Source organism: Pipistrellus hanaki, assembly GCF_964339955.1.
Source record: "Pipistrellus hanaki genome assembly, chromosome: 20".
Taxonomy (NCBI): Eukaryota; Metazoa; Chordata; class Mammalia; order Chiroptera; family Vespertilionidae; genus Pipistrellus; species Pipistrellus hanaki.
This window is the reverse complement of record NC_140522.1, coordinates 1,873,949-1,896,488: the sequence shown is the minus strand read 5'-3', so window position 1 is coordinate 1,896,488 and position 22,540 is coordinate 1,873,949. Positions and strand designations below refer to the sequence as shown.

Genomic DNA, 22,540 nt, shown 5'->3' with positions numbered 1-22,540 from the left:
GTGTTGCCGATAACAGCACCCTTATCAAAGGCATAAAGCTGTCAGATTGGTTTGTGGCAAAACAAAAACAAAACAAAAAAACCCACCACAAACAACAACAACAAAACCCCTCTGTTATAGAAAGATTTATTTAGTGGGCATATGGCACTACCACATACATGCCCACCAGCAAACCGATAAAAGTCACACCAAATAAAAAAACCATTTAGGCTAAGACAAACACTAGCAGGACGGTGTGGTTAGGGGGTAAAACCCGAGACCATCCCTCCACGCACAGACACTCGCTCTTGCTGAAAAGGGGGCTTAGTTTCCTTTCTCACGGGGAACTTTTATATCATTACAACCCGAACGCTCACAAGAACAGCCTAGGGAGAGCTACTTACTACACCTCATCGAGGAGGCTGTACCATCATGTGTGTAACACACGAAACATAGGAGATGCTCATACGTTATTTTCTGTTATTGCTGAATGCAGGTTCAAGCCTGTGGCATCAGCCAGAAGTGTGAGGACAGACAGAGCTGGCTGCCACCCCTATATCTGATGGAGACCCAAGCTTGTCCTCCGGCGCAGGGGCTGGGGTTCAGGATCAGGAAACCCACCTGGGCCAGGGAGTGATTTATGGTACATCCATATGGCAGGGGGGCACCCCGAGGAGGCCAGCTGCCCCCTGTTTCCCCAAGGAAAACCGGGCACCTTACCTTCCGGTACACCAGCATGTTGGGGGATTCGTCCGCCACCCCGTTGCTGGTCTGGCCATAGTTGTTCCCCTGGGCCATGTCACCCCCACACGTGGTCGGCTCTGGGGGGCAGGAGTTCGCAGTCTTCGCCTGTCAAGGGAAGGGGTGAGGGGGACTTCAGGGCGCCCCGAATGGCCAGCCAAGCGCTCCAGGTGGGGCGGCGATGCTGGAAGAACTACAGCATCCACCGCACCTGCCCATCTGCTAACCTGCCCATCCATCCACTCATCCATCCATCCATCCATCCATCCATCCATCCATCCATCACTGCACCTGCTCATCCACCTGCTCATCCACCCACCCATCCATCCATCCATCCATCCATCCATCCATCCATCCTTCCATTCATCCATCACCGCACCTGCCCATCCATCCATCCATCCATCCATCCATCCATCCTTTCATTCATCCATCACCGCACCTGCCCATCCATCCATCCATCCATCCATCCATCCATCCATCCCTGCACCTGCTCGCCCATCCATCCATCCATCCATGCATCCATCCATCCATCCATCCTTCCATCCATCCATCACCGCACCTGCCCATCCATCCATCCATCCGCCTGGACCACGCTCACCTGCGGGGCTGGCGGGGGCGGGGGCGGGAGTGGCAGGAACAGCTTTGATGCTGTTTTCTAATTGGATTTTCTAATTGGATCCACAGTACACCCCCCCACGCCCCATCCCTCGCCCCCCACCCAGGGGGGCTGGAAGCCAAGACCACTCTTGGGCTCCAGCAGCCACTGGGCTGCAGCTTCCAAGGGGGTGGCTTTTCTGGAAACTCCTTTTGCAAAGAGTTTGGTGCTTCAGCTGGAAAAATCCCCAAACCCAGGGCTCCCATGTCCTCACCAGAGTTCTCTACACCCGCTACACCCCCCCCCCCCAAAAAAAAGGGCGAGAGGGGCCGCCCGCGCCCACATCTGTCCCGGGGGTCGGTCTAGTTCCCCCTGGGACCCCCTGAGCCCCCCCTTTGTCCCCCCAACCCCCCCGGCGGGCGTCAGCGATGCCCTTCCTCGGACAGGGGTCCCCCTCCGGCCCGCGCCTCCCCCACGGGCGGCTCCTGCGCCCGGAACGAGCGCCCCGGGAACCAGGGGGAACCAGGGCGATCCCGGCCCCGGGGACGAGATGCCGAGAAATCCGGGGCGCGGGCACGGGTGGGGGTGCAGCCCGCCCCCGGCACTCGCCTGGATCCCCGCGGGGACCCCCGCCGGCCCGCAGCCCGGAGCCCGGAGCCCGGAGCGCACGGGGGAGCGCGCCCCGCGCCCTGCGCCCTCCCGGCGGCGCCCGGAGCCGGAGCCCGAACCGGAGCCCGAACCCGAGCCGGAGCCGGAGCCCGGGCCGCGGGGACCGGCCCGCAGGGCGCGGTGGGTGCGGCGGCGCCCGGGCCCCGCTGGCGCCGCCCCCGCCCGGCGCCCCGTTACCTCCGCGCCAAGGTCACGGCCGCGGCGTCTGCTCCGGCGGCGTCAGCGGGAGGCAGGGCCCCGCCGCTCCATCCGCTCCGTCCGCCCGCCCGCCGCTCCGGGCCGGGACCGGCACCGGCACCGGGACCCGGACGGACCGGACCGCCGCCCCCGCCGCGCGCAGCGGCTCCCGCGCGGCCGCCGCTCCGCCTCCGCCGCCGCCGCCTCCTCCGCTCCGGCTGCGGCGCCGGGCCCAGCGCCGACCGCCCGCCCGCCCGTCCGCCCCCCGTGCGCGCGGCCGCGAGGGAGCCGGTCACGTGGGCCGCGGCCGGAGGGGCGGCGGGTTGGGCTCCGCGATGCACGACCGACCGCGCCGCCCGGCCTCCCGCCCCGGGGACCCGCCCGCCCCGTGTGCGCGCCGCTCAGGCCTGGAGCCCCGGAGGGAGGGAGGGAGGGAGGGAGGGAGGGAGGGAGGGAGGGAGTGAGTGGGTGGGTGGATGGATGGATGGGTGAATGGATGGAGGAAGGGAAGGAGGGAGGAAGGAAGGGAGGGAGGGAGGGAGGGATGATGGGTGGAAGGATGGGTGGATGGATGGATGGATGGATGGGTGGGTGGATGGGTGGGTGGATGGACAGACGGGTGGGTGGATGGATGGATAGGAGGGTGGGCGCTTGAGTGGGTGGGTGGAGGGATGGATGGGTGGGTGGAGGGGTGGATAGGTGAGTGGATGGATGGATGGATGGATGGGTGGACGGGTGGGTGGATGGATGGGTGAGTGGATGAGTATTCCTACCTTCTGTTATAAATGCTACTTATCTAAATCGATTTTACATACACCCTCGTCTGACCATCTCCCACTCTTCCCCAACTCCCAAAACACTTCCAGTGTGCTCTCTGGAAATGACTATCTTTTTCTTTTCTTCCACTTCTCTGAGTATTTCTTTCACATGCTCGCTCCAGCTGAAACCGTCAGCCCCTCGCTCCCCCGGCTCAGGCTCCGCCTCGGAGGCTGATGTGAACTGGATGGAGAAATTTGGGAAAAAATAACTGGGCCTGCTCGCTCAGTGTGTCCGTTTCCCCTTAAGGAACCTGAATTCGTATCAGAAAAGGGAGCACGACCCACTGCCGGTGGGAACGCAGACTGGCGCGGCCGCTGTGCAGAACAGGATGGTGGTCCCTCAACAGGTTAAAAAATGGAACTCCCATCGGACCCCGGGACCCCTCTTCTAGGAATATACCCTAAGCCAGGGGTCTGCAAACTCCTTAGTCCACAGAGCCAAATATCAACAACACAACGATTGACATTTCTCTGGAGAGCCACGTTTTTTTAAACTTAAACCATCTAGGTAGGCACATTTTTTTTTATTACCTTAATGAGGGGACTCCTCAGCTGGCCTTTGCTAAACACTCAAGGGGCCAAAGAGCCGCCTGTGGCTCGCGAGCCGCAGTTTGCCGACCACTGTCCTAAGCAACCCGAAACACCAATCAGAAAGACTGGGTGCACCCCTATGTTCACAGCAGCACAATTCACCGTAGCTGAGATCTGGAAACAGCCCATGTGCCCATCAGCAGAGGAGTGGATAGAAAAGCTGTGGTACCTTTACACCATGGAATACTCCGCTGCTGTAAAAGAGAGAGAGAGAGAGAGAGAGAGAGAGAGAGAGAGAGAGAGAGAGAGATCTTACCCTTTGCAACAGCATGGATGAACCTGGAGAGCATTACGCTAAGTGAAATAAGCCAGTCAGAGAAAGATAACTATCACATGATCTCACTCAGGTAAGAAATCTAAGGAACCAGATAAACAGGTGATTGGAAATCCATCCAGAGACACAGAAGCATAAACAAGACTGTTGAATCTCAGAGGGGAGGCGGGGTAGGGTGGGTGGGTGGGTGGGTGGGAATAGATCAGCCAGTGAACTTGTGTGCACATAGGCATCAGCTGTGGACAGAGACAATGGGGTGGGGAGGGCCTGGGGTCGAGGGGACAGGATTGGGCTGGAGGAAGTTCATGGGGGTGGCAAGGGGGACCTGTGAAATACTCTCAACAATAAAGATTAAAAAATAAACATTTTCAAAATAACACCGACTGCCCTAATGGGTTTGGCTCAGTGGACAGAGCGAGCATCTGCCTTCGGACTGAAGGGTCCCAGGTTCGATTCCCGTCAAGGGCATGGACCTTGGTTGCAGGCACATCCCCCGTGGGGGGTGTGCAGGAGGCAGCTGATCAGTGTTTCTCTCTCATCGATGTTCCTGACTCTCTATTCATCTCCCTTCCTCTCTGAAAAAAAATAAATAAATAAATAAAACAAACACACAGACTTTGCATCAATGATCTGCCTGCTTCCTGTGTGTCTTAAAGGGGAAGCTTGGTTTCCCACCACACGCCCACCTCACGGAGGAACGCTTTGAGCATTAATTAAATAGTGAAGGGGAGAACACATTTCGAATTTCAAAGAGAAAGCGTTCCATTCATTTGAGGCTTTTGTCTGTGTGAAGAGAATTGTGAACGGGTGCAGGGGCAAGTACAGAGAAGAGAACAATGTGAGAGGGATTACACTGCTCACAGCACTATGGCATTTCCTGAGGTAATTGATGTGAAATATAAGCAGCGTAAAAATAAAATAAAATAAAATAAAATAAGTGGTTTGAGAAATCTTACCCCAAATGACAGATTAAAAAAAACAAAAAACAAAACACCTCCTTCTTTGTCATCAATACTCAATGAGTGATAGCATCAAGCCCTCCTTCGTGAATTCTCCTCCACCTTCCCACCCTTTTGTCCGTTTTATGACCGGTTCCCAGCTCACTGGAACTCCCACATCCATGTCAGAGGGCGGACAAAGTAAAAAAAAAAAATTATATATATATGCAAAAATTCTCCTCCTTGGGAGCTTATTCCTCTCTCCTTCCTGTTGAGATGTTTAAATTCTGAGTTAGATTCCTTCCCCAAATGACACACTTTTAAAAGGTTCTGCATTTGCCCGGCTGGTGTTGCTCAGTGGTTAGCATCGGCCTATGAACCAGGAGGTCACGGTTCGATTCTCCCGTCGAGGGCACAGGCCCGGGTTGCGGGCTCCATCCCCAGTGGGGGGGAGGGGAGGCGCGGCGTGCAGGAGGCAGCTGATCTGTGATTCTTACTGCCAGGCACTTAGCTATTCATTGAAGGGCCCACGAAATGAATCTTGAGGGAGGCAGTCAGGAAGAGAGAGCTCCTCGAAGCGGCGGTGATGACTGTGAGAGGTATTTTGACCAAGAAAGAGAAAGCTTCGGTGATTGGCGATAATTATCTTAAAATGTTAAATGACTCTCCTGTGAGGGGGAAAAAAAATACCCTCACTGATCTTCAAGCTCCAGACAAATCTGAATTTAATAGGTAGAAGATCCAGGCAGGCAGATTACAGCTCAGTACGAGGATGTGCTTTCTAGCAATTAGGGCTTCAGAATAGCCGTCATGCGTTGCATGTCCCTGGACCCAGGTCTAAAAGGTGATTAAAGAGGTTGTCGTTATACTGAGGAAGGGAGAGGGAGAGAGAGAGAGAAACATCAACGAGAGAGAATCATGGACCGGCTGCCTCCTGCACACCCCACCCTGGGGATCAAGCCCGCAACCCGGCATGTGCCCTGACCGGGAATCGAACCCTGACCTCCTGGTTCCTAGATCGATGCTCAACCACTGAGCCGCGCTTATCCCAGGTCTTCTTAAAGACATCCCAGACCGACATTTCCCACTTGAAGTCATCATCACAAAATCCAAGGGCCATGGAGTTCAAGTCAAGCACACGGTGACTCCAATGTCAGGGGCCAGGTAGAACAGAGTCGCTTGCAGCACACCAGTTAAGTCCCCAGGAAAAGAGCTAAGATAACTCAATACATTTTAAAAAATATTTGTTGCCGAAACCGGTTTGGCTCAGTGGATAGAGCGTCGGTCTGCGGACTGAAAGGTCCCGGGTTCGATTCCCGTCAAGGGCATGTACCTTGGTTTCGGGCACATCCCCGGTAGGGGGTGTGCAGGAGGCAGCTGGTCGATGTTTCTCTCTCATCGACGTTTCGAGCTCTCCCTGCCTCTCTGTAAAAAATCAATTAAAATATATATTTATATATATATATATATATATATATATATATATATATATATATATATATATGTTTGTATAACTGATGATACAGTTGCCAAAGGGAGAAAGGATTAAAGGAGCCGACATTCTGGAGGGAAGGAGAAGCTGCAGAAAGATAAGCTGAGGTTTGGTGCATGCTTTATAACTCAGGGCGTACGATGTCAACTCTGGTTGCAAACTCAGGGGCTAATAATTTGGGGTTTTCCCAAGCTGAGGGCAGAAATCAGGGGGGATAAATGGTGTAAGACTCATAGCAGTAGAGAGACAACAGTGGAGGCCTGAAGAGGCAAAATGGATGGTCTATATCAGTGGTCGGCAAACTGCGGCTCTTCGGCCCCTTGAGTTTTTATTTATTTATTTTTTATCACTTTATTTTATTTTATTGACTTTTTACAGAGAGGAAGGGAGAGAGATAGAGAGTCAGAAACATCGATGAGAGAGAAATACCCATCAGCTGCCTCCTGCACACCCCCGACTGGGGATGCGCCCACAACCAAGGCCCATGCCCTTGACCGGAATCAAACCTGGGACCTTTCAGTCCGCAGGCCGACGCTCTATCCACTGAGCCACACCGGTTTCGGACCCTTGAGTGTTTAGCAAAGGCCAGCTTAGGAGTCCCCTAACTAAGTTCATAACCATGTACCTACCTATAAAGTTTACGTTTAAAAAACGTGGCTCTCCAAAGAAATGTCAGTCGTTGTCCTGTTGACATTTGGCTCTGTGGACGGATGAGTGTGCCGACCACTGCTCCATACAGCCTCTCCTCTCCTCCCACCTGCACCTTGTCCCGCTGAATGCACGTGAGAGCTTCAGGATGTGTGTTTCAGGAGCCAGCGAGGTTTTGCCATCACACTTACTCCAGGGAACAGATTGCCCGGAGCCGGTGAGAGGCCCAGAACTGGCATGCAGCCCCAGGATGTCAGCCCCGGAGCCCAGCTCCTTTCTCCCCATCTCCGCCTCCGGTGGGCCCAGTGAGAAAGAGGAGATTAAAAGCCCCTAAGGGGGGCAATCGTGGGCTCACCCTGCTGTTTTCGGGGTGAGATGCTCCCCCCTGGCTTGCCTGCAGTCCTAGCGTGATGGCCGTGGCGATCCCTTTCCTTATCTCCCTCAGCACGGTTGGCAAATGTTTGTTTTCCTTTATTAGCTCCCGAACGCTGGGGAGCGGGCCGGAGCTTCCTGGCGGTGTTTGCCCGGCGCCTTATAAGCTCCGGCCATCTGCTCCTCCCGGCAAACGGCATGTTTTCCCAGAGATCCCTCCTTTTTGTTTGAGGACAGCCGGGCGAGGGGGCTCGTGGTCCTCGGCCGCATCTTCTTCCTCCTCCTTCTCCTTCTCTTCCTCCTCCTCCTCCTCCACCTTCTCCTCCTTCTCCTACTACTATCCTCTTCCTCCCCTTCTCCTCCTCCTCCTCCACCTTCTCTCCTTCTCTTCCTCCCCTTCTCCTTCTCTTCTCCTCCTCCTTCTCCACCTTCTCCCCTTCGATCAGCTGCCTCTTGCACACCCCCCATTGGGGATGTGCCCGCAACCAAGGTACATGCCCTTGACAGGAATCGAACCCGGGACCCTTCAGTCCCCAAGCCGACGCTCTATCCACTGAGCCACACCGGTTAGGGCTGTTACCCACATTTTAAACGCACATTTATTTTAAAGTAGATTTCCAAATCTAGCAAAGCTCAGCTGCCCTCTTATCATGCTATCCCCAGATGCATGGCAATATCTCGGCTCTCGGGGATATGCCGTTTAGATGCTGTGGCTTTACAATTCAATTCTCTCCTCACCGGCATGAAGAATGGGGATCGGAGGATGAGCCTACAGGAGGACTAAGTGCGGTCACTAAGGTAAGCCCTGCTCTGCATTTTCTCAGCAGAATCACAGGCTGGGAAACATCAAAAGCTTACCTGGTGAGGTCCCTTAATTGAAATAGGACACTCACAGGGACCAGTAGGGCGTGTGCAGGAGGCAGCTGATGGATGTTTCTCTCTCATCCATGTTTCTAACTCTCTATCCATCTCCCTTCCTCTGTAAAAAAAAAAAATCTATAAAATATATTTTCAAAATAAAGTGTGGGTAATCATTCAACGTGAAGATTAAGCCGGATTCTTCCTGGTGTGTAGATTTCTTCCCCTACCCTGCTCTCCGCCACAGTAAGGTTTTGTGACTAAGACAGAATGTTTTTGGGACAAAATGATTCTCGGATGACTCATCAGGCGCCAGTAAAGGAAAATATTCAAGAATTTTGCCATCATTGGCATTTGAAGTATCATTAGGCCGTGAATCTCCTCCTAACAATAAGGAGGAGATCAAAGCCACAGACCCAAGCAAGTGTGACAGAATACAGGACAAACTGTCATTACCTAAACGATGATCAGGGTCACTCAGAAAAACCTCAACATTCACCAACCGCGTTTTTCTTGTTAAGACACAGTTTCCTCTGGGGTTCAGACCCTCCGTTACCCCAATTATTTCCCACAAACGTGCTTCTCGGCGGCTGACACAATCGTGCTCGGATGAAAGACTTCTTTTATAAAACATAGGAAGTGAAAATACAAAATCAGATTCAACTATAATACGCACGTCAATTCACATAAAAGAGTCTCTTTTCTTTCTGATTTTATAGAATTATTTATTCGCTTTATAAATTCATCATGGACGTTTTATAAACGGTCCCAACTGCTCTGCTGCAGTCGAGTTCAATAGCGGTTTCCGTCCACACTTAGCCACGTTTGTTTAAAAAACCATTGGGAGGCTGGGTCGTGTTTACGATGTGGCAGGTGTTACTTTTATAAGTTCACTCGGGTCACTTGGGGCCCAGCATGTCCTTGGGCTTCACCCACTCGTCGAACTGCTCGGCCGTGAGGTAGCCAAGTTCAATGGCGGTGGCCTTCAGGGTGGACCCGTTTTTGTGCGCGGTCTTCGCGATCTTCGCTGCCTTGTCGTATCCTGAGGAGAAGCAGAGGCGACAGAGAAGGAGTGAGGGGCTTTCTGGAGCAAAAGGCGCTGTGGGGACCAGCCAGGCACTCTGGGGCCCGCACAGTGCACCGAAGGATGGCAATCTGATTGTGCCCAGATCCCCTGGGCGGGCAGAGGGGCCCTGGCTCTCTAAGGGTGAAATGAAAGCTTGATGCGACGCCAAGGTATCAAACCAGCCCTGGGCGGTCAGGATTCTAGAAGGGCGTTTGCGAGCAGTGAGTGTACATGCCAGACAGCTGAGCCCGGTCTGACAGAAACGCAAAGGCTATGTCCCTCTCCGAGCAGCAGGGGAGGTGGACGGAGGCTGAGGCATCAGCACGTGACCAGCAGCCCCCAGAACCCACGTGGCCCGCAGGGGGCTGGCTGGGGATCCCTGTGCTGAGCCCGCACCCGCGTCTCCAGCCTGTATCTACGTAATGAAGTGTTCCCAATTCTGGAAGAGGCTTGCAGCATGAACGCTGTGGTTCTAGACAAAACAGAGCAACGAATCACCCTGTCCCTTCTCACTGTGACTTCCCCTTATTAACTGAACAAAACCACGGCCAGGCCAGCAGGGGAGAAGGCAGAAAACGGATTCGCTCCCTTTGCTGGTCGCCAGCGCCACCTGGTGGAGAGGCTCCTTCCCAGCGCCTAGAGCAGTCGTCGGCAAACTCATGAGTCCACAGAGCCAAATATCAACAGTACAAGGAACGACATTTCTTCGGAGAGCCACATTTTTTTAAACTTAGACTTCTTCTAACGCCGCTTCTTCAACACAGACTCGCCCAGGCCGTGGTGTTGTGTGGAAGAGCCACACTCCAGGGGCCAAAGAGCCGCGGTTTGCCGACCACTGGCCTAGAACACCGGGTTCCAGGGACACAGAAAGCAGTTTCACTTCTACTTCGAAACTGACCCCATTCTCAAATAAAATGAAGAATGACAGATCTTTGAAAGACGATGACACCATAGGTCAGACAGAGTGTCTAATGATACAATTGCAGATATTCTATCTAGAAGATCTGACTTAAACAATGTCCGAAAGGAAACTGCCATCTGTAAGCATTGCGAATCGTTTTAGCTCTTGGATGTTGAACTCAAAATGGCCTTCTGCTCCCTGGGCCCTTACCGATGTGGGGGTTCAGCGCCGTCACCAGCATCAGGGACTCGCTCATCAGCTTGGCGATGCGGTCCTGGTTGGCCTGGATGCCCACCACGCAGTTCTCGGTGAAGGACACAGCCGCGTCCCCCAGCAGCCGGGCCGAGTGCAGCACGTTCTTAATCTGCGGGAGGAGAGACTGACTGTGTGCACAGCATGGTATCGTCCGCTGATCCGTCAGAGAACACAGAATTCAACACACACACAGCGCCCCTACGACCTTCCAGGCACCACCCCCAGGACAACAAACAGGAAAGAAAGACACGTGAGGGCCCAGCGATCTGAAAGAGGAATGAATAAATAACACATGCAAATAACCACAATGCCGGCCAGCCTGCGGTTTGTTGTGAAAACACGGGGTGAAATGGTAGGGCAAAGGGAAGGGGAATGGATGCCAGTTGAAGGGCTGCAGTCCCGTTGGGGGGAGGCGCCTCCCTGCGGAGGGGAGCAGAGACACAGAGGTCGGAGTTTAGCACGTGTGCGAGGAAATCAGGCAAGGCTCTTAGCAATCACATGTGTTTTTATGGTTAACAAAACCAATAGTCCAGTCACTTTCAAATAACCTTTCACACAACATACAGAAACAGTACGATGTCAATCTGTTTGCTTCAGCATTTTCTTTCTTTTTGGTAACCTCCCAGCATGCACTGGGGTACGTATCCACGTCCTCATTTCCTTTGTCTAAAACCCCAGGGTCTGAAAACTACGCTCTCAACAATGGACTCGAGGAGAAGGCACAGAACTTCACGGTTCATTCACTTGGTGAGAATGAGAATGAGAGCAGATGTTGGTTTTCTTGACTTATTTTCTACTGGAGACAAAAGGGATTTTGCTTAAAAGAAAAACAGAGATGAGCAGACATAACTCTTCCGATGGTCTTAGGCGACCCTGCTAGCGGTTCTCAACCTGTGGGTCGCTGCTGTAGAGCCTAAGACCATCGGGAAACACAGATATTTACATTACGATTCATAACAGCAGCAACATTACAGTGACGAAGTAGCAACGGAGATAACGTTATGGTTGGGGTCACCGCAGCATGAGGAGCTGGATTAAAGGGGCATGGCATTAGGAAGGCTGAGAACCACTGCCTTGAGCTAAAAGCCACCTACCTGGACCCTCCAATGGTGATATATACCTGACTTCCAGCTGCTGATCCGATCCCCAGCTGCCTACTGTGAGATCTGACAGCCTTCATGAGACCAAAACCAGGACAGTGAGCCCTCGGTCAACACCAGCTGAAACTCAACGCAGAGCTCACGTACCATCATCGGCTTGAAAACGTTCAGCTCGAAGTGCCCGTTGCTGCCCCCGACGGTCACCGCGACGTGGTTGCCCATGACCTGGGCGGCCACCATGGTCATGGCCTCGCACTGCGTCGGGTTCACCTTGCCTTCGAGAGAAACACGGGGCTCCGGTCAGACACGCATGGCTTCCAGCACCGTGACGATGGGGGTCACGTCCAATGACCAGACCCTGAAGGCGATGTAGCTTCTCTAAACACAGTGAGACACACACCACGGCCCCGACATCCCTTCCACCACAGGGAGGAAGGCGGGGACCACACCGGGCCGGTCAGTGGCCGGTGAGCGAGGCGTTGAACTGAGCCGAGGCCGGCTCTCGGGGCGTACCTGGCATGATGCTGCTGCCGGGCTCGTTCTCAGGCAGGATCAGCTCGCCCAGGCCGGAGCGCGGCCCCGAGCCCAGGAAGCGGATGTCGTTGGCGATCTTCATCAGGCTGCAGGCCGTGGTGTTCATGGCGCCGCTCAGCTCCACCAGCGCGTCGTGGGCGGCCAGGGCCTCGAACTTGTTGGGGGCCGTGACGAAGGGCAGGCCTGGGGGGCGGGCGACAGGCCACGGGGTCAGCGGGGGGACCTGCAGGGCTCAGCCGCCGGAACCTGACCGTGACGACGGAGGGGAAGGAGCTGGCGACAACGAGCACAGATCGTGGCAGACTGGGCTCTGCCTACAGCGCCTGGTGCCCCACCCAGCGCTGTGCCCATCAGCGGAGCCGATGAGGGGCGCATCCCACAGGGGGTTAGGGGAGCTGGATGTTCCCGAATGCAGAGCTCCAGCCCCAGTCCGGTCTGCCCACGCCCAGGCACGGAGCAACGTGACATGCTACCCCCTCCACCCCCTCCTCTGGGAGAGCATCTTCCAGGCCATCAGACCCGAAAGGCCAGGGACAGTCCTGGAGGCGGTGTGGCCGACAGCACCCTAGAGCAGAGCCGGGGCCGTGTTGGGTCAAGAAACCTGGAGCTCGGACTGGTCTGAATGAAGACAACAGAGAGACGGCCCTGGCCCTGGAGCGCCCGGCGAGTGCACAGACCGGGCTGCGGCGGGGACCGAGGATTCGCGGCCCCCTGACCTGTGAGCGCGGCCACCTTCGCCGCCACCTTCTCCGCGAAGCCGATCCTCGTGTTGAGACCCGTGCCCACGGCGGTGCCCCCGGCGGCCAGCTCGTAGATCCTGGGCATGGCGGCCTTCACCCTCGCCATCGCGTACTTCAGCTGCTGCACGTACCCGCTGAACTCCTGGGGAGGAGGAGGCACGGTGAGCACACCTGGCTTCCCGGCGCCGTGGCGCAAACCGCGGCTCGCGAGCCACAGGCGGCTCTCGGGCCCCTTTGAGTGTGGCTCTTCCACAAAACACCACGGCCTGGGCGGGTCTGTGTGGAAGACGTGGCGTTAGAATGAGTTTACGTTTAAAAAATGTGGCTCTCCAAAGACATGTCCATCGCTGTCCTGTTGATATTTGGCTCTGCTGACTAATGAGTTTGCCGACCACTGTCTTAGTGACTTCAAGGTTACTCTAACTGCACGAAATATAAATAGGGGAAAGGGGGACACGTAATACTTTCAACAATAAAGATCTTTGTTCAAAAAGAAAATGGAAAAAACACTGCTGACGGATGAAAGCAGAACCACCTGTCACTGCCCTGCTGCAGGCCTGCTTTGGACACCAGTGTCACGTGGTGAGCGATCAGGCCTGCCTTGGACACCAGGGTCACGTGGTGAGCGATCAGGCCTGCCTCGGACACCAGGGTCACGTGGTGAGCGATCAGGCCTGCTTTGGACACCAGTGTCACGTGGTGAGCGATCAGGCCTGCCTCGGACACCAGGGTCACGTGGTGAGCGATCAGGCCTGCCTTGGACACCAGTGTCACGTGGTGAGCGATCAGGCCTGCCTCGGACACCAGGGTCACGTGGTGAGCGATCAGGCCTGCCTTGGACACCAGGGTCACGTGGTGAGCGACCGCTGGCCGCGGGCCCCGGGCCCCGACCCCCACCGCGAGCCGAACCCACGCCGCCCCTCTACCTGCCCAAGCGTGAGCGGGACGGCGTCCTGGGTGTGTGTCCGCCCGATCTTGATGATCTGCGCGAAGTCCTTGGACTTGGCCTCCAGCGCGTCGTGCAGCTTCTGCAGGCCGGGCAGCAGCACCTGGTGCACCTCCAGGGCGGCGGCGATGTGCATGGCGGTGGGGAAGGTGTCGTTGGAGCTCTGCGGGGCGGTCAGAGCACAGCTGGCGGTCAGGGCAGAGGCCACAGGACCGACTGCAACGGCTTCGTGAAAGCCTCGCTGGATGGCTACGTGTTTAAACTTATTTTTAAAATATATCTTATTGTTTGGTTTTTTTTACAAAGAGGAAGGGAGAGGGATAGAGTTAGGAACATCGATGAGAGAGAAACATCGACCAGCTGCCTCCTGCACACCCCCTACTGAGGATGTGCCTGCAACCAAGGTGCATGCCCTTGACCGGAATCGAACCTGGGACCCTTCAGTCTGCAGGCCGACGCTCTATCCACTGAGCCAAACCAGCCAGGGCAAAAAGGACATCGGCAAAAACTAGAGAAATCCTAATGCAGTCTGCAGAGAGCAACATTAACTCTCTGGAGTGGTAAATGTAGTGGGTTTACCCAAAAATGTTTAAGATTCAGGGAAGCTGGTGAGAGGGTGTAAAGAAACTCTTTGAAGCATCTTGGCAATGTTTATAAATTTAAAGTATTTCTAAATAATGAGTTTAAAATAGAAACCAAAATAATAAAAACGGGCATATATACTAAATTCAGCTTCCTAAATGATCTTTCCCCTAACTGTGATTTTATGACGTTGAAGACATTAGACCCGAGATTCCTGAAAGAAGAACGAACATCTCAGAATTCTTCTATTAAAGTATATGAGCGTAAGCCAGCCACTAAGTCTGCTTACCTGAATGTGCTCTGCAGAAACTCAGAGAAAGCTGGCCATAGGAAAGCCATGTGATGAGCCTTAAAGACACTGAGGTCGCCGAAAACGGTTTGCCTCAGTGGATAGAGCATCGGCCTGTGGACTCAAGGGTCCCGGGTTCGATTCCGGTCAAGGGCATGTACCTTGGTTGCGGGAACAACCCCAGTGGGGGGTGTGCAAGAGGCAGCTGATCGATGTTTCTAACTTTCTATCCCTCTTCCTTCCTCTCTGTAAAAAGTCAACAAAATATATATAAAAAAAAAATAAAAAAGACACTGAAGTCATTAAGGTCCCTGCAAATGGCTATGAGGAGTTTTAATAAACAATTTTCGTAAGACGCAAGCTAATTGTAAAGCTTTACTATAACGTATTGACGGCTTGCTGGAATTTCTAAGTGTTATTAAAATGAAAATCCCTTTGCCAAGACCGGTTTGGCTCAGTGGATAGAGCGTCTGCCTGCGGACTGAAAGGTCCCAGGTTCGATTCTGGTCAAGGGCATGGACCTTGGGGCGTGCAGGAGGCAGCTGATGGATGTTTCTCTCTCATCGATGTTTCTAACTCTCTATCCCTCTCTCTTCCTCTCTGTAAAAAAATCAATAAAATATATTTTAAAAATGAAAATCCCTTATGACTTGTTTATAGGACTATGGTAAAGAGTCTCAGGCAAAGGATGTCCTCGAGGAGTACCTCAAATGCAAGGAACGAACAAATAAACTGGCTTTTGTTTAAAAGAAAAGACTATGAGCAGGTGCGCCTCAGTGTCCAGAACCAGCGCCTGCTCGGTGAGGCCCGTCCTGGGGGCCCTCCCCGCCCCAGCGCGGAGACGCGCCGCGCTGACCTGGCTCTTGTTGACGTGGTCGTTGGGGTGCACGGGCTTCTTGCTGCCCAGCTCGCCGCCCAGCATCTCGATGGCCCGGTTGCTGATGACCTCGTTCACGTTCATGTTTGTCTGGGTCCCCGAGCCGGTCTGCCACACCACGAGGGGGAAGTGGTCGTTCAGCTTCCCCTCGGCCACCTGGGGACACAGGTCGCAGGGCGATGCTCATGGGAAGGGCGTGCGTGAACTTACTTTCTCCACACGGATTACCAAATGACAAGTCTTAACGAGTTGTGTATATATATATATATATAAAATAAGAAATAAAATATGGAAAAGCAACGAATATAATACCTTAATAAAAAAATGAAAAAAATATTAAAAAATAAAAAAAGAAAAAGAAAGAAAATATATAAATTTAAACAGTATCTCTTCAAAGTCTTTTTACCTCGTCTGCCGCCTTCATTATTGCACTGGCAATCTTTGGATCGAGACCATAATCCTGGTTTACTTCGGCAGCTGCTCGCTTCAGGATGCCAAAAGCTTTAATAACTGGGATCTAAAATTAACCGGAAAAACATCTCAAATTTGCGACTTTAGTTTAGTGTGAAAATTTAAGGTTATTATTTTGTGCAGGTGCAAGAGCTGTACATAAAAACGCACAATATCACACACATGCAATGTACCATTCATCCTATTTTTTATAATACACTATAGCATATAAGTGCTTTATTTCATACTAGAGGCCTGGTGCATGGATTCATGCACGGTTGGGGTCCCTCGGCCTGGCCTACGGGGATCGGGCCGAAACAGCTCTCCGACATCCCCCGAGGGGTCCCCGGATTGCGAGAGGGTGCAGGCCAGGCAGAGGGACCCCACTGGTGCACGATCGGGGTCAGGGAGGGGCATGGGAGGGCTCCAGGGCGTGTCCATCCCATCTCGCCCAGTCCTGATCAGCTGGACCCCAATAGCAAGGTAACCTACTTGTCAGAGCGTCTGCCCCCTGGTGGTCAATGCGTGTCATAGCAACTGGTCGAATGGTCGGACACTTAGCATATCAGGCTTTTATTATATTGGATATGAAAAAAACAAATGGTGCTCAATCATATCACCAGCAACCACCATGATTTTCCCTCACTGGATCTTTTCCTTTCTTTCTCTTAAAAGAAAAGAAGGACAAATAAAATAAAGACAGCAAAATGGTCCTGGGAAAACTGGGCAGCCTCCTGCACAAAAATGAACTCAAAATGGATTCAGATTTGAGTGTAAAACCTGAAACCATCGAAGTTCCCAATGAAAATACAGGCAGTAAATGCCTTGACATCAGTCTTGGAGATGATTTTTTTGGAACTGCCTCCAAAAGCAAAAAGAAACAAGTGGAAATACAACAAACTAAAGAGCTTCCTCACAGGAAAAGTAAACCATCGACAAAATAAAAAGACAAACTGAATGTAAAGAAATACTTTCAAATCACCTCATTATAAGGGGTTAATATCTAAAATACACAAAGAAGTCCCACAACTCACCATCCCCAGGGAAATGAATGGGGGGAAAACAAAAACAACGACAAAGTAAGGAGTAAGGCACATTAAACCCAGGCCGAGGAGAACAAACCCAGGGGAGAACAGAAAGGGAAGCAGAAACAGAATATATTTATTTTGAATTTTCAAAAAATAAAGTAAAACATGGGAAGTGTTTTAGCCAAACGGAATGGAGGCAAATGGCACCTAGGATTAGAGAGTTAAAAGCTGTGAAGAGGAAAACAGATGGGAGTTTACATTTCTACAGGAGGTGGGTGGGTTAACCGTTAACCCATGGCCAGAGTCACACGTGACTGCCGATCAATTCTGGCCCCTGACGGGGTGACTGACGGGTGTGTGGCCTCACGCAGGGAGGAAAGGTCACCGCAGAGCATGCTGCCGCCTGCTATTAAAGGGAAATGGTGAAATGCATCACTGCGGAGGGGAGAAGGCGCTCATTATTCTTAATGCGCTCCCATTAGGGTCATCATCACTTAAAATTGGTCTCCTTCGGACCTCAGGTGCAAAGGGTCAGGTTTAACCACACCTCTCAGCTCAGGCACACACAGTCTGCTTCATCGTTAATGAAGCTCAGGAAATGGATCCGGATGAAGGTTAAGAGTGGAAAAATGGATACCCCAGTGCCCATTGTTCGCAGCTGAGAAATCCAATCCCAGCAAATCAAAACACGAGCCCTGCTTACTCCTATCCACACGGGTCAGGACCCACTTCCTTCATCCCAGGAGGCGAACTGGAAGGCTGACCTCTTTCATCCCAAGAGCTGACTATCTGAGGATGTTTTAGGATCAGTGCCTGCCCCGTGTCACCCACACATGTCATCTGAGCCCGTGTCTGTCTCCCTCACCAAGCTGGCTGCTGGTGGCCATAGTAAAGATTTCTTCCGGAAGATTCAGCTGCGTATTGTCAAGTTGTAGGAACCTGTCAAGATCCAGTCTTGAAGGCTTAGGAATGAGCTAACGCATGGAAGCTGAGAGTACTGAGAAATAAAAGTATATTTAAAGGTAACTGTTAAACATTATCTCAGCGGGTGAAACCTGGTTACTGCTAAGTTACTAGCCCAGTGGTCGGCAAACTCATTCATCCACAGAGCCGAACACCAACAGCACAACGATGGACATTTCTTTGGAGAGCCACATTTTTTTAACTTAAAACTTCATCTAATGCCACTTCTTCAACATACACTCGCCCAGGCCGTGGTGTTTTGTGGAAGAGCCACACTCCAGGGGCCAAAGAGCCGCATGTGGCTCTCGAGCCGAGGTTTGCTGACCACGATGCTAGACCATCCTGCACTCCTGAAGTGACTATTGCTCACACTCCAGTTGGGCTCAGTCGGATATGTAACACATGTAATCAATTCTTCCCACACTTTAACATGTCTGAAGTCGAGGTACACCTCACAATCATGTCACAACTTTAACTGACACCCCTTTTCTTAGTGGTATGTATCGGCACATCTTCTAACTGATGTCATCTTAGCTTTAATGAAACACGACAGAAAATGTCTCATCGTTAAATCGTTCACGTGGCTATGAACAAATACATAGATATTATCCATTAGCTGTCAGACACGGCAAAAAATATTTTTAGGTATTTGGGTAGACTTTTCTGGAAACTGATCCCAAGAGACACAGAAAATATAATATTATAGAAAACTCAGTCCCTTTTAAATCAATTAAATAAAACTTAAGCATTGAAATGAAAAATGCTTAAAAACTATAAAACCCTAGTAAAACTCCGAGTAATCTCAGTGGAAATGAAAAGACAAATCACTTCGGTTCTATCAAATGAAAGTGCAATAATAGTATTTGGAAAGTTCTCTGACGTTTTAATGGAAGAAACACTGTGTTGCTCACAAGGTCTCTAATGATTGCATTCTAACTGTAAGCCAATTATTTCCCGGAGCCCACTCACTGGCATGCGCTCCGTCACTCCTCCGATCTTGAAGTTCATTGTCGACCGCACCGTCTGGGCGCCATAATACTTATCGTTGGGGACCTTGAGTTCACCAAAAGTGTCATATTCTACCCGGAAGGAGTTCTGGCTAGCCTAAAGAGAGGGAGAAGACACTGTCACGGCTTGAACATAAAACCGAGTCTCAAAAGCAATAGCATCACATCAGCTGGAAGGGAAAGGAAGCTTTCATCAGTACCATAGAGAGTAAACATCCCATTCTGACTCTCCCTCTACTCCCCTCCCCAGCCCTTTCCCTGAGAAACGGTTGTCACGCATATTGTTATAGACTAGAGGCCCGGTGCACGAAATTCGTGCAAGGGGGGGCTGGGCCCTCACAGCCCCGATGCCTCGAGGCCCCGCCCACTGGTGGATCAGGAAGGTCAGTCCGCCGAACGGTCTAATAATCATATCAGCTCTTCATTACATAGGATGTTAAAAGATATTACAGCATTCACACCCTCCACAGATGATAACTACAAAGAAAGATATCGGGGTAAAAAACAATCTCTTCCAATTCAGAAGCAAGCCTGGTATCGGTCAAGCTTTGGCCAATTCCAGGTTCTTAGGGGAAAGCTTATTTTGCTAGAAACTTTAGAAAACGGTCTAAGACTGGTACCTTAACCCTGGCCTCAGTTCCTAACCTCCTAGAAGGAAGAAACCCTAAGGGAATATAAAGCTAGGGCAGCCAGCCTTGGCCCACAATATGGGACTCCCCTATCCCCCCCTTCACACACACACACACACACACACACACACACACATATGCAGGCACTTAAAAAACCATTAGACCAGGAGTTCCAGGGACACAACACACCCCCGACTTTGTCCTTTGGGGTGCAGGAAATGTCTCAAGGAGCTCTCGCTCCCTGCCAAGCAGGGTCACAGGTGCAATCTTTTTTTTATTTAATAGATTTTATTGATTTTCTACAGAGAGGAAGGGAGAGGGATTGAGTTAGAAACATCGATGAGAGAGAATCATCGATCAGCTGCCTCCTGCACACCCCCTACTGGGGATGTGTCCGCAACCAAGGTCCATGCCCTTGACCGGAATCGAACCTGGGACCCTTGAGTCCGAAGGCTAACGCTCTATCCACTGAGCCACACCAGTCAGGGCACCACAGCTTGGAGGCACCATGGGAACCTGCCCCAAGTGCACCCCAACCTTGGGGAGCAGAGCGTGGTTTGCAATCGCAGCTCTGGCTGCACACAGGACGGGACGGCCCGTGCACCCTGCAGAACCGCAACTCCTCCTCCAAAAGAGCCTTGCCTGCCCGGCCTTCCCCTAAGGCGATCAGGTGTCTAGGTGTCTGTCACGCGTGGGGAAGCCCGCAGGACGGGGGTTTTGTGCACATCAGCAGCGTCCTGACGCTTGAACCCGGAGCCCTTCCGTTCCCCTGTCATCTCCCTGAATAAAAAGTACGGATCCAGCCGAAACCGGTGTGGCTCAGTGGATAGAGCGTCTGCCTGCAGACTGAAGGGTCCCGGGTTCGATTCCGGCCAAGGGCATGGACCTTGGTTGCGGGCACATCCCCAGTAGGAGGTGTGCAGGAGGCAGCTGATGGATGTTTCTCTCTCGTCGGTGTTTCTAACTATCCCTCTCTGTAAAAAAAAAAAAAATCAATAAAATATAGTATTAAAAAAAAAAAATAAGTACGGATCCAGCTACAGTGAGGTCCTCTCCACGTCCCCTCTAACGGGCTTCCGGGCTCCCCAAAAACGCAGTGGGGTGAAGCCAGACCATTTCAGCTCTGCATCCGGCCAGTGTCCGGCCAGCCAGGCCCCAGAGACGGGCAGGGACAGGGTGCTGCCCGGTCCCCATCCTCCTTCCACCCGGCTCCGTTCGGAGGGCGGCATCCCGGTCTGGGGCGGGTAGGGGAGACTTTGCATCCGCTGGGGAGGGGTAGGGGAGACTTTGCATCCGCCGGAAGCGGCCGACGCGGGACACCCCCAGACGCAGAGGCCCAGCCCGCCCGTGGGGCGCCCAGAGGGGCCGGGAGCTGCCCCCGGCCCCAGCGATCGCCGGGGTGGAGCTCTCTCCTCGCCCGGAGCAGCGGAGCCCGTCCCCCCTCCCCGGTCCACGCAGCCCAGGGCCCGGCCTCCGCGGGGTCCCCCGGGGAATCCTCCCACCCGCCGCGGGCGCCCGGGCGCCGGCCCGAGGGCTGAAGGTCACGGCGGGCGGGGAGGCCGGGGCCCGGAGCCCGCGCTCACCATTCGAGCGGCGCCCGGGGGCCGGAACGGGACGGGGGCGGCGGCGCCGAGGCCCGGAGCCGGGGTGGAGGCCGAGGCGGGGACCCGCACAAGGCGCCGCGAACGCGCGAGGAGCCGGAGTGCGCGGTACATGGTGCCTGGGAGCCCGGGTAGAGCCTCTGAGCGGCCGTGGCCACGCCCCCGCGCCGCCTGCCACTCCGCGGCCGGCCCACCGGGCTCCGCCCCCTAAGCCAATCGGCGGCCCCCGGAAACGGACCGCATGGGGGCGGGGCAATTCTTGATTGGCCAGGAAAGGGGGAAAGGGCGGGGCTACCTGCCTGGTCGGGCAAATAGGGGGGAAAAGCCCTCGGGTTCATGGGAAACCAGTTCGAAGGGGATCATGGGAAAGCGAGTTCAGGTGGGCTTGCTTTGTGTGGCGGACGCTGCAATCGAGAGCCTTAGCTAGTGAGTTAGTGCTCGGTTGGCGGAATATCCTGAAAAGAAATGTTTATTGATTTTTAAAAAAATATTTATTGACTTCAGAGAGGAAGGGAGAAGGAGAGAAAGATAGAAACATCAATGATGAGAGAGAATTATTGATCGACTGCCTCCTGCATGACCCCCCCACACTGGAGATTGAGTTTACAACCCAAGAGTGTGCCCATGGTTGGAATTGAACCTAGGATCCTTGAGTCTGCAGGCTGATGCTCTATCCACTGAACCAAGCTGGCTAGGGCTATTGACTCATTTTTTTTTTTTAATCATGTAATTGCTCATCACATGTTCTTTGTATTGGAGGTTTTTTTGTTTTTGTTTTTCCCCCCATTATTTCCAGATTATATCTTCCATGTAGAAATGTTGGAAAGCTTTCTGCCTGCCCTAGCTGGTTTGGCTCAGTGGATAGTGTGTGGACTCACAGACAGATGGTTCCGGGTTCAATTTGGGTCAAGGGCATGTACTTCTGATGCAGGCTCTATCCCCAGCCCTGGCTCAAGACACATGTGGGCGGCAACCAATCCATGTGTCTCTCTCACATTGATGTTCCTCTCTCCTCTCTCTCCCCCTCTTTTCCCTCCTACTCTCTCTAAAAACCAATCGAAAAATATCGTCAGCTTTTTCAATAAAAGCTTCCTGCCTTCGTTCCCCAAGAGAAGGTTGTCTGTGACGTGTTAATGAAATAGTTCGTTAATTAAGTAGGTCCTAAATTGTCTTCATTAATCATTTTTAATAATCATTGCTTAGTGGCGAACATGTAATGGAAATGCTTTTCAACCAACGGTTGCCACGAGATGTCTTCGTTCGCAGATGCAACCTTTCACCTCTGTGTAATAACGTTTGTGTTTTGCGTAGAGGCGAGTAGGGCTTTTCTACCTTGAACTTTGCCTGGTGACAGTATTGACGTAACTTTTCTTCTTGTTGGTTTTTGGGTGGTTTGTCCATGTGTCTGTTTTACTCTGCT

At 52.8% G+C, this 22,540-nt stretch overlaps 2 protein-coding genes across 3 annotated transcripts in view; both read right to left on the bottom strand.

Moving 5' to 3' along the window:
- Positions 1–2,511, bottom strand: part of RGS7 (regulator of G protein signaling 7) — a 71,029-nt gene extending 68,518 nt beyond the window's left edge. Inside the window, exons 1-2 of one of the 2 annotated variants that reach the window (XM_084868740.1) lie at positions 2,162–2,511; positions 700–828 (exon numbers count right to left, since the gene is read on the bottom strand). In XM_084868740.1, coding sequence (XP_084724866.1) covers positions 700–777 — 78 coding nt within the window. In that variant the 5' untranslated portion in view covers positions 778–828; positions 2,162–2,511. The remainder of the gene's footprint in view (positions 1–699; positions 829–2,161) is intronic. The other variant, XM_084868741.1, reaches the window with a different exon arrangement.
- A 6,246-nt stretch (positions 2,512–8,757) lies between these two features.
- On the bottom strand, positions 8,758–21,320 carry FH (fumarate hydratase). Its single transcript, XM_084868734.1, has 10 exons — positions 21,103–21,320; positions 18,853–18,987; positions 15,849–15,959; positions 15,422–15,598; positions 13,675–13,857; positions 12,725–12,890; positions 11,988–12,191; positions 11,622–11,749; positions 10,330–10,483; positions 8,758–9,194 (listed from the first exon to the last, which is right to left on the bottom strand). The coding sequence occupies exons 1-10, from the start codon at positions 21,232–21,234 to the stop codon at positions 9,052–9,054; spliced, it is 1,533 nt and encodes a 510-aa protein (XP_084724860.1). The 5' UTR covers positions 21,235–21,320; the 3' UTR covers positions 8,758–9,051.
- Positions 21,321–22,540: the final 1,220 nt, after the last annotated feature.

Excerpts from the sequence above, each read along its gene's own strand:
- FH (XM_084868734.1), bottom strand. The coding sequence starts at position 21,234 with ATGTACCGCGCACTCCGGCTCCTCGCGCGTTCGCGGCGCCTTGTGCGG. Across the intron at positions 13,858-15,421 it reads ACCACGTCAACAAGAGCCAG|AGCTCCAACGACACCTTCCC; the intron begins GTCAGCGCGGCG and ends ACCGCCCCGCAG. Across the intron at positions 9,195-10,329 it reads GGCGCTGAACCCCCACATCG|GATACGACAAGGCAGCGAAG; the intron begins GTAAGGGCCCAG and ends GCTTCTCCTCAG.